Source organism: Cupressus sempervirens, chromosome 7 (assembly GCF_028749045.1).
Source record: "Cupressus sempervirens isolate cs-2001-9-10 chromosome 7, ASM2874904v1, whole genome shotgun sequence".
Classification (NCBI taxonomy): Eukaryota; Viridiplantae; Streptophyta; class Pinopsida; order Cupressales; family Cupressaceae; genus Cupressus; species Cupressus sempervirens.
Window position 1 is genome coordinate 438,055,148 of NC_143124.1, and position 14,979 is coordinate 438,070,126.

General features: G+C 36.2%; 1 protein-coding gene across 1 annotated transcript; it reads right to left on the reverse strand.

Moving 5' to 3' along the window:
- Positions 1–1,375: 1,375 nt before the first annotated feature.
- LOC149547465 (putative glutathione S-transferase parC) lies at positions 1,376–2,723 on the reverse strand. Its single transcript, XM_089791655.1, has 3 exons — positions 2,646–2,723; positions 2,184–2,503; positions 1,376–2,094 (listed from the first exon to the last, which is right to left on the reverse strand). The coding sequence occupies exons 2-3, from the start codon at positions 2,490–2,492 to the stop codon at positions 1,726–1,728; spliced, it is 678 nt and encodes a 225-aa protein (XP_089647781.1). The 5' UTR covers positions 2,493–2,503; positions 2,646–2,723; the 3' UTR covers positions 1,376–1,725.
- Between the last annotated feature and the right edge of the window lie 12,256 nt (positions 2,724–14,979).

The window sequence follows — 14,979 nt, forward strand, 5'->3', positions numbered from 1 at the left end:
TTGGAATGCTGATCCGAAAACTAAACAAAAAAAAATGTGGCCAATGATGCACATTTTAAATATTTTTTAAATCTTCAATCAAGGTAGAAATGAAGTGGCTATTAACTAGTGGAAAGATGAATCTAGAACATTTCCCTTGACTCAAGCAAAAATGGCAAAGACAAGCAAATATCCAAAGCCCTCTATTAAAGGACATAAAATGATGGACCCGCATCTAAAATTTAATAATATTGATTATATATTTCAATTACATTTTTCATTAATCTTTTAATTTTAATAAATAAAATTTATTTTTTGGCTTTGCAATATTGTTATGAACTAATTTAGTAAAAAACTAATTGAATCAAAAATTTCACACAATTAAAATAGAGAACACTAAAATTAAATCAAATAGATTGTGGAAAAGTAATATTCTAAATATAGAAAATATATTAATTAAAGAAATCAAAATTTCACATTCAAAAGAAATTATTTAACAGATTTCAAGATTAACTCCTTTTTCATCATACTTTTCAAGCACATTGCTCTATGGTGAGAAAGGGTAAGGTAAAAAAGAGCCAAAAATGAATGTGCACTCAATATTTTCTCTTTTAGTTAATTTGAACTTAAGTTTAAAATTTATTATAAATATTTATGAATTTTTAAAATATTACAAAGAAAAATTAAAAGATACAAGAATTAATTTAATTTATAATTATATATTATATTTAAATTTTAATAATTATAAAGTTGTTATAATTTGAACTTTTTTATATTTTAAAATAAATTTCAAATTTATTTTTTCCCATCTCCCCATGTCTGTATATATCTCTCTCCAACTCTCTCTTTTCTTCCCCAATAAAATCTAAACTAAATCTTCCCCTCATTTCATCCCCCACTTCTTATATATTTAAATCTCCCTTTTTCAAACGTATACACATGGGGTTTTTTAAATAAAAAGACTCATTACATTCTTCTCATTCCATTTTATGTATTTATTAAATTGAAACTTGATAAATTTAATTATTTTATATTGATAATTAAAGATATTTTTATAATTTGAAGATTTTACTCATATACTAATTAGTATTGATTGGTAATTCAGCATTATTCAATTAAATAAAAATATAAAATTACTGATAATTAATAATTAATATTTCAGTTATTAGAATTCAAACAATCAAATCTCAATCAATAAAAACTAATAAAATCCATAGATTTTGATGTACGCTATTGTAAAAAAACACATCATCAAAAGAATTAGGACAATGTTGAAAGTTGCTAAATTTGATCAATGTATTTGCAAAATTAATTCACTAAATTTGATCAAAGTATTTGCAAAATTAACTCATAGATTTTGATGTACCATATTGTAAAAAACACATCACCAAAAGAATTAGAACAATATTGAAAGTTGGATAGTAATTAGATTTTTGTAAACCCTCACCATACAATCTATTATTCAATATTGGATAACAAGCAATGCCTGTCCATTTATCATTATGCATTACATAACCATTCAAAACATCCAAAAGATGCCCAATTGTTCAACGATGAAATCGAACAATACATTTCAAAAATTGTGTTTGAACACTACTATAGTTACTACCAACAACATAGTTCAACGACAGATTGAACAAAATACCCTCGGAACTCTTTGGACACATTTGAACCACTCATATATTACGGACACACTCCACTACCCGACACCATCGTATTGCGGTCCCAACAACTATAATAATCGATCTATTCTCCCAAAACCCTCTTCCTTACTTGCATTGCGAAATCCAAAACCTTCTCTGGAGAGGGAAGGATCTTCTTGACACCCTCCCTCTCCATACATCTGTGAACCCATGCATTGAGCAATGGATACTCACTCTCGAAGGGTATCTTGAAATTCCCAAGAGCTTCGTATGTATGAAACCATGAAGCAAAGGGAATGAATGCAATATCCACGAACCCAAAATCCTTTCCACTAAAGAAAGGGAGGGACCCCCCTGCCGACATCTCATTCAGTGCACCTTCCAACAGTTGAAAGCATTCCAACAGCTCACTCTTGGCCTGCTCTTGAGCCTCGTCCTTAAACCTCGTTATACGAGACCCCGCATCATAAAACTACACCCACATAAATAAATTTGTTAGATAATACCCCAACACAAAGGAAATATACCGTCAAACTCTACTAAATGAATAAGATGCATTACCTTCTTATCAATGAAATCTGCCCAGAAGCGGGAAAGCGCACGGTCATATGGCTTGGAAGGCAAAAACTGCGTTGAATCCCAGGCCTCGTCGATGTACTGAACAATAATGAGAGACTCGCATACGGGTTTCCCATTGTGGATCAGAACGGGGATTTTCTTGTGAACAGGATTCATTTTGAGGAGTTCTTCACTCTTACTAGAGAGCACCTCTTCTTGGTATTCATACTTCACACCCTTCTCTTCCAAAGCAATTAAGACGCGCATGCCAAACATACTGACCCATGTGTTGAGTACCTTCACTTGCTCCATTTCAACCACACCTAAAACCCAAAACCCCAAAGTCACACAACTGTGCACGATCTAACACGAAACTAAAATTTAAACAACCGTCGATATCGATATCCCACACAATACATAGACGTCAAACGAAAAACAAATAAAAAAACCCTTAGGCTCAAATACCTGTAGATGATCACTGACCGCCCCAAAGCTTCAAATTCCTCTTGATCTTTGGCTGTAAAACTTCTCTTCTGATCTTATGAGATTTTGGCTATGATGGCACGAGCATATATAAGAAAGCCCAAGTCGGTACATATGGAGGATATAGATATTTTCGGCCATTCGCTCGATTTCTAGAAAGTTCGGGGGTAGGTCACATGAAGCACCACAAAGGCACCGATGTAGCCCCCATTGAGGGAGGCCCCTGGCCGCTTAGAGCAAAGTGTTGTGTTGACGTATGCTCTTACGTAAGATGAACAATAATGATATTTTTCGTGTTACAGTAAAGAAGTCAGTCAAACCTAGCAGTCACTAAATAAACTAGAACATTATCATAAGGGCCATACCTAGTGGCCGTGGAATATCGAAGGGAGATTGACCTGCTGCCTTGTAAAGCACGGCACATATTCCTCACCACTTGGGGATTGGCCCACGTCAACCGATGCTCGATTTCCTTTATCATCGAGATGCTATGAAAATCTTTGGGCATTTATTATTGTAGTGGGTCTTTCGACCATTTATTAGTGTATTGAATTTTAAATTGATAAGTAGGAGACACCGCAAGTAAACTGCTTAATATTCATTGAGTAAAATAGTACCTTTTAAATGATTTATTGGAAAATAATTTGTGATATGAATATCAAGATTTAACTCTGTGATTTTGAGTCAAACTCAATGACCCATGTTTCATGAGTAGTGATTCAGCATGAATCCATCTCTCATGAGAATAAATGGAACACTTAGCACTCATTGGATCTAGGTGATGCTCATAGGGGTGAAGCACCGGGACTTGCCGAGAGGTCACCCATCCCAGTACTACTTCAGCCTGAGAGCGCTTAATTACGGAGTTTCCTCTATAGTTCTATGACATGAGCTCTCCTTATTTCACGAATATTAATTTACAATCTTCTTGGTTAAACTATTTAGTAAATGTTTTGAATGCTTGTAATTTTAGGTTGATTTTATAATATTACTAGTAATTGCACTCTAACAAGGTACAATGGTTATTTGGAAAGGAAGATATATTTGTGTAATTTTGTGAAATTTTTTAAAAAAATTTGTATTTAATAGAAGATAAAAATTAACTTAAATATTATGAGACATTTTAATCATTCGTTTTATAGTAGTCATGTATGATATTTTTGTTGGTGTTCTTTGTCTTTAAGACCTAAAGAACAATAGCAAAATGACATTAATTTTTAAAGAACAAATAGTTCATCTAAACCATTCATATGAAAATTATGGTTGCAACTTTTGTGGCCTTTCCCTAAACATTAATTACTTGGAGAGTAAAATCAATTTATTTGTATTGTCACAACCAAAATTTGAATCTAGGCACCATTATCAATACAATCTAATAACTAAACCTTTAAAAATGGCAAACACAAAACTCATTAGATGAAGAAAGAGAATATTTTTGTTATGGTAGAGAAAAACCAAGAACCTACAACAAAAATAGCGAGTGTGAACTTTCTAAGACACAACACGCACAACTCGACCTAGGTATATTGGACATGTTACTTGGGTGGAAGCCTTTTAACTAGGTTTTATATAATGAATGCCTCCTAGTTGGATCAAGGATGTGGTCCAATATTATTAAGATTAGGACGCATTTAAGAGGGGTGAGAGAATAAGATGGAACATTGGGGATGGGAATTTTGTTAGATTTTGGGAAGATAGATGGCTTGGTGCCTCTCCTCTAATTTATACTAAATTAGTAGTTTTAAAGAATCATGGGGTGGCTAACTATGGTACCAAGATAGTCAATTACATCGATAATGGAAAATGGAAAGAGCCTGTCATGGTCAATCTTCACCTAGCAGAGAAAGTGTTATATGAGGAGTTGGAGAACCACCTAAAAGAAACCTGCATCCCTTCCTTCCCAAAGGGAAAGTTATTTGGGACAATAACTCCTAGGGGGACTTTAGTGTTAAGTCAGCCTATTTTATTATTATTGATGAGGGAGACTCCTTGGACAGGAGATATGTTTGGCAATTGCATCTCCTTCCCAAGATTAATTTCTTTTGGTGGTATGTTATGCAAAATAGTATACTCACAATTGATAATATTCAAAAGTATGGCTTCCAGCTGGTCAATCAGTGCATGTTTTTAATTAAGTAAAATAGGTTTTAACAGGTGTTTGAAACCCAATAGTAAAAAAAATAAAACGACATTATGTCCTGAGCATGAAGCAAATTAGCAAGAAACAATAGGCCATAGAAGGCCACTAGAAGTTGACAAAATAAAACAAACCCTCCAAAATGAGCAGACAAGGCTAGCAAATCTAAAACCAAAGGAAAAATAGAAAAGCTAGGAGAACCAATTAGGGCACTATATCATTGACCAACTCTACAACCTTGAGCCCCAACTTTTCCATGGTCTATGTTGCTTCACTCATCAGTTGTATGTCATCTGGAGATTCCTCCCTGTCCCTCTTCTTCTTGTTCGATCTTGTTTTATTGCTCATATTCTCAACAAGGGTGTTGACATCCCTCTTTTGTTACCCTATTATCCTCATTTTCCATGTCTTCTTTCACCCTTGTGCTAACCTCCATCACAGTATGCAGTTATTTGATATTATCATTTAAGCCTTTGATAATATTGAGGCTCTGGTTAGCAGTGTTGTAGAGAGAGATCTTTGTCCTTTCCATTCTCGTTTCCACCTCAGTAACCCTGGTATCCAGTTTGTTGATTCTATCAATCCCGTCTTCCCCTTCCTTCCTTTCTAGACCTTGCAACTTGTTCTATATCTCCTTTGTTTCATGAAAAATATATTTGATAGACCGAAAGTTGTCCACCATGTTGTTGCGGGCATTGTTAAGGAGATTCATCCCCACTTACTTGGCATTGTCACTAAGAATCACCATGGCTAGATCAATAAGTTCCTCCAAATGAATTATACCATCATTTCCCTCCAAGACCTTGGGCTGGATAGTTTCTCTCACAATGCCTGTTTTCACCGTTCGAGTTTCAAAGTTCCTCCAGATCGTTTTCCTTCCCTTAGAGCTGAAAGTACAAGTGGTTTTTTCTGTGCCATAATCCTCATTGGTCTCCTCCTAGGCATGGAGAGGGGACTCCTGTCCCTAACTAGAATCCTGATCAACATCCATTTCAATGCCCCTTCTCCTCTTGGTTAGTTTTTCCACCTTCCTACAAACCGAGACCTTGCTAGTACCCTCATCTTTCACATTATTCTCCTCCTCTATTTCCATTCCCCCATCGTCTTCATTATAGTCCTTGACAAAATTAACCTCAGACTTAATAATTTTACCCATCAAGCCTTTCCCAACCTTGTTTATATTCTTTTTGGGTTCACTTTTCTTCTTATTTTTACTCAGATCCGTTATAATCTTGGCTACCTCCTCTTCATTACCCAAATGAAGCCCATCACTATCCTCAATGTTAAACGAGAGATAGAAGCTTTCTATGTCCTCCAAGGACTCCACTTTATGGGCTATAGATCTACCATAGGTGTGAGCCTTAAAGTGCTCATAAATAAGTAACAACATGCCCTCATTGAAAGCTAGGTTAGCGTATGATTTATTCTTATATCCCATGATATTCTTATTTACAGAGAAAAAGAGGTAGTAGGGGATGGAGACCTTAGTGTCATACCTGAAGTGGTTAAGGATGAAAAAGTGATGGGCATGGACTCTATCATACCTTGTGTCCAACACAATGTAAGAGATGATTGCCCTAAGAACAAACCTCCATAGTTTTTTTTTTTCTTTTAAGTTGGTTCATAGTATGCTCCTGTCTTCACCAAATATTTCATTTCCTTGGCATTCTTGGCAAAGTCTTTAACATCATTGATGGAAACTTTCTTATCCCTAAAGAATTTAATGCCCTCGGAAGGGGAGTTAGTGACCTCCGCAATAACACCTTCATTAACCTGGAAATCAATTTTGTCAATCTTTTCTTTCCCTTCTCTCCAAGACGTGACCATAAGTTCAGTAGCCTTAGGGTTATGGAGCCATGTAATTTCTCATTGTAATTTGAAATTCCACCTTCCCTCAACTTCTCTCAAACCTTTGACCTCCTTTTCCATTTTGCCACTTCATCCTCTGGCTCTCTGTGATGTCTTTCACCCACTATTGTGTTGTTAAGATTAGGGAAAACTCTCTACAAACTCTGGGAGCGAAGAACAAAACTCTAGTAAATCTCACTGAAACAAAACTTTCTTTTGTCCTCGGGAATACAAGAGTAATTAAGAATACAAAACACCCAGAAAGCATGCCAAAAATCCTCCAAATTAAGTTTAATCGTGTTTGGCCTGTGCTTACCTTTCATTAAGTTATATGTGGAATTGACAACATTAGCTTTCATCATTACTCTTAATACTTCTTGTCCTCCCTTGGATTCTTTCAATCTTAATCATGCTTTTAGTTGATTCTGGGAGCCTGTCACCATTAATTCACCTATATGACGTGTCCCTTTTGACCACTTCGTTAGCCATCTAGTCAGCTATTGAATTTGCCTCTCTATATTCATGAGACACATAGACCCTCTCAAAAGTTAGCAAGATTTGTTTGGTTTCTTCCACCAAATTCTTAATAGAGTAGGTAGGAGGATGTTTACCTTTGAGGCATTTTATGATGTTATTAGAGTGCCCCTCAAGCTAGAGGCATTTAACACCAATATGTTTTGCTAGCTTAGTTGTATGAAGGGCAACACACACCTCAATAAAGTGGTTAGTTTGGTGCCCCAAAGGGAAGGTTACTACCACTATGCCATAACTAAAAATATTTCTAATTACCCCACCACTGCTAGCTTCACCAAGATTACCTTTTGCTGCCCCATCAAAATTCACTTTGTGCCACCCCTTTGGGGGCAATGACCAATGACATTATTTTCTTATTTTCTACGTGTCATTACCTATACTGGTGTCTCCTACAAATGGGTTAGAACCTTTGCAAAAAAAAGATAATTTTCCATAAGGGCATTTAGAATTTTACTTGACACAATCTTGGCAAGAAGGTTGGCATTGCTGAAGATTCAATTATTGTGTTCTTTCCATATTCGCCAACCAAAGTGGGGAAGAGACCATTTGCTAATGGCATGAAGACCAGAACCCTTCTAAGAATCATCCCATTACCTAAAGAAGTCAATGGTCAAGGCATAGTCCAAACCAAAACCTTGACTAGAACAAAGAGCAATGAATAAACAAGTAGTCCATAGACTCAACCTAGTTTTTGCATAGAACACATCTATTAGGAATATAGAGTCCCCTTTTGATGAGATTATCATTAGTTAGAACCCTATTCCAGAGGGAAAGCTAAAAGAAAATGTTGAATTTAGGAATTAGGCCATGGTACCATGCATTCACCCATAAAGGTTTGGAATCCTACATCAAAGCTTAGTATCCAGAAGCCACCGAGTAAATGCTACTAGAAGTATTCTCCCACACTAACTGGTCCTGATCAACAATCAAAATCACTGAGTGGAGGATAGTCATCAAAGGTTTAAGATCCTCAAAGATTAAAGAAAGGTCTCTCCATTCTAGGCCTAATCTATAGTCACTGACTTTACTACCAAACTTTTGAATGCACATCTGTCAAAAGTAGGAAAATTAAGGAGAGGCCCTTGGAATAGCTAGTTGTCCTTCCAGAAAAGAATGGCATTACCATTTCTCACTCTCCACTTTGCCTTGCATTTGGTTGCATCTTTGGCTTTGAGCATACCATTCCAAATATTTGAGCCATTGGGAATAGTGTCATCATTGAACATGTAGCTAATGAAGTATCTCTAAAGGTATTTATCTTCCATGATATCTCGCCAATCCCCCTTGCTAAAAAAGATTCTTCAAATCTATTTTGCTTGAAGAGCTTTATTGAAAGGTCTCAATTTTCTAATACCCAAACCCCCATAGTGTTTGCAAAGGCACACATTGTCCCAAGCAATGAGAGGATATATCTTGTGATCTTCTGAACCAGACCATAGAAAATTCCTTTGGATCTTCTCCATAAGGTCATAAAACTTGCTGGGAATCCCAAAAAAAATCAATGCATAGGTTGGAAGATTCTAAAGGGTGGATTTGACCAACTGAATTTTGTCTGCTTGGCTTAGGGTGATACTCTTCCAACCAACCAACTTCTTATTAAACCTATCAATAAGACTAATCCAGAAAGAATCATGAGTTTTGAGGCCTATAGGGAGCCCCAAATAGGTTGAGGGAAGGCTACCTATGCCACATCCCAAAATATTAGCCATCTTCCTCTGCCTCATAGCCAAAGTATTGATGAAGAAGACATAGCTCTTGTTCCAATTGATAAGCCACCCCAATCCCCTAGTGTAAGAGCTCAAAATATTTCTGAACACCCTGGCTTCCCCCATTGCCCCACCCTCCCCCCCCCCCCCCCCAACCATAATAGTGTCATCCACAAATTGTTGATGAGAGAAGACCAAGGGACCAAAAGAAGGTTTGATTCCTTTCAAAGCCCTTGAAATTTTGTTGGTTGAAATCATCCTTCCCAAACACACAACCAAAATGATAGAGAGAATGGGTGATAGGGGGTCCCCTTGCCTTAACCTCCTTGAGGGTTTGAAGAATGTTGATGGAGAACCATTGATCAAAACAACCAAAGATGAAGTAGAAATCAATTGGTTTAAAAGCTTTCAAACCTTAGAATCGAACCCAAAGGCTCTAAGAACCTTGAAGAGAAAAGACTAGTTAACCCGATCATAAGCCTTGGATAAGTCAAGCTTGAGGAGAAATCCTTCTCTCTTGCCTTCTTCCAAAGAGTAGATGACTTCATGAACAGTCATGATAAAATCTAGGATAATTTGCCTCCCCAAAACAAAACCAGACTGTTGAGGAGTAATAATAGTAGGGAAGATCTTGATAATCCTATTAGCCACGACTTTGGAAATAATCTTCTAGAGAGAGTTGCAGAGGATAATAGGTCTAAAAGGATCCATAGAATCTACCCCTGAAGCTTTTGGGATAAGCACTAAGAAAGTAGCATTTATCTCCTTGAGTAGACTTTTAGCTCTGAAAAGCTCTTGAACTGGTTTGATAACATCCAGTTGAACCACTTCCTAGAACATTTGAAAGAAGAAAGTAGGGAAACCATATGGACCTGGAGATTTTTTTGTAGGGAGGGAGAAAACTTCTTGCTCAATTTCGAAAGAGGAAGGAATAGCCTCAATCACAGAGTTGTGTTATGGCTAGATCAAAGCTGGGATATTAGAGATAATATCTCGTTGACCTTTTTCCACAAGATTAAGATCTCTCATAAAAAGGTTAGAGAAGAAAGAGATGGCCTTTGCCACTATATATTTTTCTTCCTCCAAAACAAAAATCCCCATTTTGATTCTACTAATTTTGTTATGGACTCTGTGTTTCAAAGTAGAGATATGGAAGAATCTTGTGTTTTGGTTTCCCCTATTTTAACTAGACAAATCTTGATCTCTATTTCCAGTAAGCCTCCTCTTGACCAATAACATTATGAAGCTTAAAAAGAATAATTTTTTCCTCCTCCAACCTCACCTCATTATAGCCCTCCTTTTGAATAAATCCATGAATAATGATGAGGTCCTCTAAGATCTTTGTTTTGGATTTGAAAATCTTACCAAAATTTGACTTATTCCACTTCTTGATATTGATCTTGATATGTTTCAACTTCTTGGCCACCTTGAACTTGGTAGTGCCCTCTATGTGAATGTTCCACCACTCCAAGATATGAAGAGAGATATATGGGTGGGAAGTCCACATTCTTTTGAATCTAAAGTGGAAGTTATGTTTGATGGCAATGGGGTCCATAGTGAGAGAAATAAGAGAGTGATCCAATCCAATCTGAGGCAATAAAGATAAATTATAGTTGTTGAAATTCATCCAATCTAAAGATATGAGAGCTATGTCTAGCCACACTTGGATGTAATCTTCATTGACTCTCCTATTAGACCAGGTGAAGAAGCCTCCTTGAAGTTCAACATCTAGTAAAACCAAATCATTGATGAAGTCTAAAAGGTTTTGCCTACTCTCTAGATCCAGAGCCAAACCCCCCTATTTCTCATCGACCCTTAAGGGGGTATTAAAGTCCCCCATAATGATACAATTTTCCACTTGGTATTTAGATAAAATATTTATAATATTTACCCAATTGTTCCTCCTACCAATCTTAGAGTTAGGAGCATAAACAATCAAAAGATACCAGCTTTCCTGACTTTTGATATTGAGTACTTGAATGAGAAGAATATTACCTTCACAATATAAGACTTGGGGTGTGAAAATTCTAGAGTTGTAGAGGGTAAGAAAATGCGTCGAAGCCCCATTAGAATTCATAGCAAACCTCTCCAAACTACTAGTGAAAGAGATTCTCTCCACATACTCCTTTTTCATTTTGGTTTCTTGAATTAGCATAAATTCTAGTCTATGATACCTAATCATATTTCTAGTTCCCTCTTGTTTGTGGGCTCCATTTAGCCCACATATATTCTAGGATATGACCTTCATCTCTTCTTTACAAGGTAGACCTCTTGGATGGTCTTTTGACTCCCATCCGCTAGATTCCTTCTAGTTTCCTCTTTCTTGTTCTGGTTTTTACTATTCCTTCCAAGGGTTTTAGGTTTTGCTCCAACATCAACCTTTTCTCTACTCCTGATAGTAGTTGGGGAAACCGGATAAGGGTCTCTACTTTTATTTTTCTTTCTAACCATAGTCCACTCCCCCCATTGCTCATCTGCACAACTCACAAAAACAACCTCCATTCTAGTTAATTGGCCTAGTGATGATGATCTAACCATTTCCATCACTCTTGAAACCTTCCCAGGGGATGCTACCTCTAGATTGTGGTTGATAGTAGATTCTCTAGGGGAGGGTCTACTCTTTTGAGTAGCATCCTTACACCCTTTAAGAGCCTAGGAGTTGGGAACTTGAAATATGGCTTCTTCTGCTGCACAATTAATGTTTACAATCCCTCGCTCCCTCCAAAAAAGATCCACATTGAAATTATCCTCCGTAGGATTAGAAATCTAAGGGATAGCATTATCCTCATATTCTTTTCAATGTGAAACAACCTTAGTACTAACCTCATCCGTAGCCTACTAATGAGCTACCAAAGGCTTAATAATATCAAATTCCACAATGGAGATTCCTCCAAATTTTGCCCCTTGAACCTCTACAACTACCAAGGGTTGGGCTCCCACTTGGTCCTCCTATTTTTGCTTGGTGCCTCCTTCATGGTTCATAATTTCCTTCGGTTTCCATATCTTATCTCCTTGTTTGGTGTGTGTGTTGTGTAATAATGATAAAGATATTATTCCTCATCTCCTAATTCATTTCTCCTACTCTATTTAGATCTAACAGAAGTTGTTTAATTAGACGAGGATTTCTCATCTCTTGAATAGTGATGCAAAAAATTCATTTTGAGCTAGAAGTGTCCCTCCCACCATTCCCTAATCAAATTGATATGAAAATCTATCCCACATATATCTGGGTATGTGCAGGATCATGGTCAACCAAACTATGGCCTTAAGTGGCAATGAAAAACCAACAAATTGGGGTTATGTCAACTTGACATGTAATTTTAAAGTAGTTCTAAACTTTATCTAAAAAAAATGTAAGAAAAGAATTTGTAAGAAATTGAATGTAGTTTCTAAACTACTAGGCCTTGTCAGGAGAAGAAATTATTTGATTGGTCAAAATTTTGGATTTTAATACAGTACTACAAAAATTTCAAGGTGACAATAAAAAGTAGGTTTATGTCTGACCAGCTTAATCAAAATCAAATGATAATATATTTTAATATTATCATAGATATAAAAACTATACTCATACCTGGATGTGATGCATATTTCTAGGTATTTTTATTCCAAATAAATAATTATGAATTTTCTACTATAACATTTTTAGAATTAAAAAACTCTCATGTTTGACCACCTTAACTAATTTAAAAAAAAAAAAAATTAGATTTTTTTCTCCTTATAATAGTTGAAGCATAGAATGTGATGCATCTTTTAGATTTTAAAAAACTTATACGGTTTGAAAGTTATAACTATTTTTCAATTAGTATGTCAATCAACACTTTGTAGCTAACTCAATTAGAAATTAAGTAATAATTACTTACTAAATTAATTTAATAGACACTATATTGATGGAAACTTGAGAACGTTATCAAGAAACCATTTTCATTTCATCAAATTTGGATGAAAAAAGTCATTAGCTACTTCATCGAAGTCAGAAACACACAATAACAAGCCAAAAACATGTTTTTGTGACATTTTTGGTGTTGACCATGGAGGGATAGCATCCAAAGCAAAACCAAGCCTAATTGGGTACCTGTTCCCAAATTGGGTACCCATTACCAAATTGGATACCCATTCTCAAATCGAATACCAATTCTAAAAAAAATTAATCTTTAAAAAAAAAATTCAATTTTCATTTTTTTTATAATAATAATAGTGTGACCCCTTTTTAGGTTCCTTAATATGTTTCTTTAAAGGCTTTAGGATCCTTAACCATACATATAATGGTTCAAAAGGATTAAAAGGGGTCATAGGTTACCCTTTGACACTCTTTGACCCATTCAATCACAATATGTGTGCTTATGGATCCTAGGACCCTTAATCACATAAATGATGTAATCTAATGGCTCAAAATGGGCCTTAGAGTACCCTATGACCCCCTTTGACCCATTTGATGACATTAAGTGTGCTCAGGGGTCATAGGATACTCTATTACCCCTTTCCACTCATTTGAACACATGATATACATTCCTAGGACCCCTAGGAATGTATTTTCTTGTTTAATGGGTCAAAAGGGGTCATAGAGAACTTTATGATCCCATTCGAACCATTCAAATGCATAATGTATGTCCACAAGGGTCCTAGGAACATAGGTTTTCATATAATGCATTGAAATGGGTCATAAGGTACTCTATGACCCCTTTTGACTCATTCAAACAAATGATATATGTTCGAAGGGATCCTAAGACTGCTAGAAACATCAGTTCTCATTTAATGGGTCAAAGGGGGTCATAGGGCACCCTATGACCCCATTAGATCAATTCAGACACATGTTATATGTCACTAGGGTTCCTAGTACCCCTAGGAATATATGTTGACACATAATGCATCAAAAGGGGTCATAGGGTATTCTATGACCCCTTTTGACTCATTTGAACACAATATATATGTTAGGGGTCCTAGGACCCCTAGGAACATACAATATCATTTAATGGGTCAAAAGGTGTCATAGGAACCCTATGACCACATTCGACCCATTCAAGCACATGATCTATCTCCCTAGGGGTCCTAGGACCCCTAAGAGCATATGTTGTCATATAATGGGTCGAGAGGGTTTACAATGTACACTATGACCCATTTTGATCCATTCGAACACATGTTGTATGTCCTTATGGTTCTTAGTACCCATAGAAACATACATTGTCATATAATGAAGGGATCATAGGGTACCTTATGACCCATTTGGATCCATTCAAACACATGACATATGTCCTTAGGGGTCCTAGTACACTTATAAACATATTTTGTCATATAATGGGTTAAAAGGGGTCATGGGGTACTCTTTGGCCCCTTTCAACTCATTTGAACACATGATATATGTTCTTTGGCATTCTAGGAACCTTGGGAACATATGTTATCATTTAATGGGTCAAATAGCGTCACAGGGTACCATATGACCCCTTTTGACCCATTCAAATACATAATGTATGTCCTTGGGGGTCCTAGGAGCCCTAGGAACATATGTTATCATATAATGGGTTGAAACAGGTTATAAGGTACTCCATGACCCCTTTTGATTTATTCAAACACATGAAATATCTTACTAGGGGTCATAGGACCCCTAGGAACATATGTTATCATTTAATGGGTCAAAAGGGGTCATAGAGAAATCTATGACCCCATTCAACCCATTCAAACACATGATGTATATTCCTAGGAAGATATGTTGTCATATAATAGGTCGAGAGGGGTCAAAGCATGCCATATGACCCCTTTGAATCCATTCAAAAACATGATGTATGTCCCTAGGGGTAATATGTGTTGTCATACAATGGGTCAAAAGGGGGTCCTAGAGTACTCTACAACCCTTTTCGACTCATTTAAATACATGATATATAATCCTAGGAACATATGTTCTCATTTAATGGGTCAAAAGGGGTCATAGGGCACCCTATAACTTGATTCAACCCATTCAAACACATGATGTATGTGTTGAAAACAATTGATCAATTTTATATTGTCTTTGATGTTACACAAAATGTCATAGCTTTACTAGTTAGTGTACGCCGAGCTCACTAGGATGATGAAGACAATTCTTGTGTTTGCCAAGCAT